The sequence below is a fragment of the Buceros rhinoceros genome, unplaced genomic scaffold (genome assembly GCF_000710305.1).
Source record: "Buceros rhinoceros silvestris isolate BGI_N320 unplaced genomic scaffold, ASM71030v1 scaffold18324, whole genome shotgun sequence".
NCBI classification, from domain to species: Eukaryota; Metazoa; Chordata; class Aves; order Bucerotiformes; family Bucerotidae; genus Buceros; species Buceros rhinoceros.
Genome location: NW_010409043.1, coordinates 18,352 through 21,371, shown reverse-complemented (window position 1 = coordinate 21,371; position 3,020 = coordinate 18,352). Strand labels below are relative to the sequence as shown.

The 3,020-nt window shown below is 46.1% G+C and overlaps 1 protein-coding gene across 1 annotated transcript in view; it reads left to right on the top strand.

Annotated features, from left to right (window-relative positions):
- Positions 1–3,020, top strand: part of PSMD1 (proteasome (prosome, macropain) 26S subunit, non-ATPase, 1) — a gene marked incomplete at its 5' end in the record, with an annotated part of 70,410 nt that overhangs the window by 61,060 nt on the left and 6,330 nt on the right. Inside the window, 2 exons of the mRNA XM_010135109.1 lie at positions 108–277; positions 1,947–2,039. Coding sequence (XP_010133411.1) covers positions 108–277; positions 1,947–2,039 — 263 coding nt within the window. The remainder of the gene's footprint in view (positions 1–107; positions 278–1,946; positions 2,040–3,020) is intronic.

Genomic DNA, 3,020 nt, shown 5'->3' with positions numbered 1-3,020 from the left:
GTGTAGCCCTCTTGACAGCAGCTGTTCTAGAGATGAATTGCTCAGGAGTCTTTGTGGAGTATCCAGGAATGCATTCATTAACTTATTTCACTCATGATTCTTTACAGGGGGCCACAATGTAACTATTTCGCTGCAGTCGAGGACAGGACATACTCACATGCCTTCTGTGGTGGGCGTTCTGGTCTTCACCCAGTTCTGGTTCTGGTTCCCCCTGTCACACTTCTTGTCGTTGGCTTTTACCCCAACCTGTGTCATTGGCCTTAACAAGGATCTTAAGGTATGTAATGAACAGAGATGAGAAGAGATTCTGATGGCTGCCTGGGAGACTCAAGTGATGTGGGAGGGGTGTGCATGGATTTGTTGTTTTTCTTTGGGCGTCTCTAGTTTGTTTGTGCCAGAAAAGGCACTAACTGGGAGAACTCTGAAAAGCAGGCTTATGTTGCAGAGCTGGTGGTGGGAATAGGGACAAGAAAAATGCAGAGAACAGACTTTGACCCCTTTACTTCAAAGTAGCTTACAAAGAAAGGAGCTTCTAGTCATTATATGTGGGCAGAGACCACCCGTATCACTCCAGAAAGTCAAGGTTATTTTTTTTTTTAAATCTGACCCCCTGCCCTCACTTATAAATTATGTGATATTCTCCCCTAGGAAAGCAAACAGTGGGAAAACAGGATTTGTTTGGATTCCTTGGGGAGTAAACATTAAATGGTTACGGTTTAATGTTACGGGTACTGCACTTTTCTTAGGCATCTGTTCTTCCAGCTTATCAGCTGTGGTATGGCCCCTGCCAACTGTGTGCCATGCTGAGTCTCTGTGCTGAAGAACTGAGCTAGTAACTTCCACAAAAAATCTTCTGAATGTGGTGGTGTAGGGATGTGCAGCCCCTCCTGTCATTGCACAGGGCTGGGCTGCTCTCAAGAGTCCCTCTGTGGGACTGAGGCAGCTTGCTGGATTGCAGCCCCTGGACCAAAATCTTATGGCTCTAGGCTGCTCTTCCTCACCTGTCTCCAACTGAGCATCCAGGCAGTCTGCACACAGCTCAAATGTGAGCCATTTGCATGAAGATGCCGGGTTTTTTCCCCCTCTCTCCTGTTTACTTCACAGAGGTTGCATTGCTGCTTGCCTCTGCACCTTCCCAGTGATGATAAGCTCAGCACCATTTTCTGCTTCTTGGCTGTACTGCCCTTTTGACTCCTTCTCCCCATCCCTTAGCGTTTCCAAGGGGCCCAAACGGTTGTATGGGTTATGTTGTATAACTTGGCCTGCATGCTAAAGCCAGCTGCCGGCTGGACCTGTGTTACGGGCTGCACCACACCCATCTTGCTTCCTCAGAGCAGTCCCTGTTCTATTATCATGCTGTGAAGCGTTGTAAAGGAAGAGGGTTGAGATAAACTCAATCAATTTCTGCAGTAAGAATTTGGATTGGGTGTCAAAAGGTGCTTTTTGCCCTTGCTTAAGCAGCCAAGAGAAAGAGAGTGTGTGACATTGGTAACCCACCCCCAAAATGTACTGTCCTTTGGAAAGAGGAGAATGTCAGGCAGCGCTTGGTTTGTGCTAGCGTGCGTTGGCAGAGCAGATCTTCACTTAGATCTTAAACTAATTTTGTGTTAATACAAGCAGGCACAGCAACAACAGCAAAACCACAAAAGCTTTGAAGCAATGAAAACAAAAGGATGGTGTGAATAGTGTGGAGCGTATGGAGAAAGCTAGGAGAGCTTGCCAGAGTCGAATTATAGAATAATTAAATAACATTGTTCTAGTTGAACTGTTGCCACTGATAACAGCTTCTCAGCTTCCGGAGGGGGAGAAGGGGAAGCTTGTATTCTTTTAGAGGATCTGTGTTTGTCTCTGCTGGAAGGAAGATGAAGCTAAATTAATTACTTTGCTGTGGATTTTTTCCCCCTGCTTTTCTCGTCTCTAACGATTTTTTAAACTGTTTGTCTTAGATGCCAAAAGTCCAGTACAAGTCCAACTGTAAGCCGTCCACATTTGCCTACCCCCCACCTCTTGAGGTACCAAAGGAAAAGGAGAAAGAAAAGGTATTTGGGCCAGCTTTCTGTATTGTAAAGACTAACCCCTTCTCCTTCCTGTATAAACATAGATTCTGGTGACACTAATAGGGAATCTAAAGAGCAAAAGAAAAATTGGCAGGTGCTATTGCCTCTGAGAAGAATTTTACCTATTTTTTCGTGCTGTGCCTGGGACTGTTGCTGATCATGGCATACAAGTGCTGTGCTACTGAGTTGCTGGAATCTCCCTCGTTTCCAGTGTTCAAGCAGAAGCATTGATTTTAAAAAAACCTGCTTTCCATACCCTACTGATTTGTATGTGTGCAGCATCTTTGTGCAGCAGCTAGCACAGCAGGGCCCTTGTCTGTGATAAACATCAAGAATATTAGGTGGGACACTTCTCAAGTAGTCCCATATGGGAGGACAGACTTGTACCTGTTCTCAGGGCAGTGGGCCCATGTGCTAGAATAATAGCTGTCAGGCCCACGGATTGCACAGAGCTAAGAGGATATCTAGGTGTTGAAAAGGAAGAGATGAGACCTGTGGGATGACAAGCCAGACAATAGTGGAAGCAATTTGTCTCCTGGTGCAGGATGGCAGGAGCGATTGAGTAGAGCACAGCAGCAGGCAGAGCAGCCCTTAGGGAGCAATTGCAGCAGTGGAGACCACAGGCATGTCATGCTGATGAATTGCATGGAGTGAAAACTGTAAAACGTTTTACCAGAATTGAGTGCTGGGCAGGACAGGTTTCTGAGCCACCAAGGAACCCAGAAATGAACTCTGGTGGAAGGCAAAGGATGCTGCTCATAGCTGCTTTCTCACCTTTGGAATAGGATGGGAATTGGACAAATCTTTTCCCTTTAAAACTTCCCTGGCCAAAATTAAAATGTGCCATTTAGCCTAGAAAGCCTCACCAGCAACATGACAAATGCAGTTCTCCCTGTCCCTCTCAAAGTTGCTGCCTTACAGAGACAGTTACTGTGGATGGGGAGATGTGCTCTCTGGAAGGGA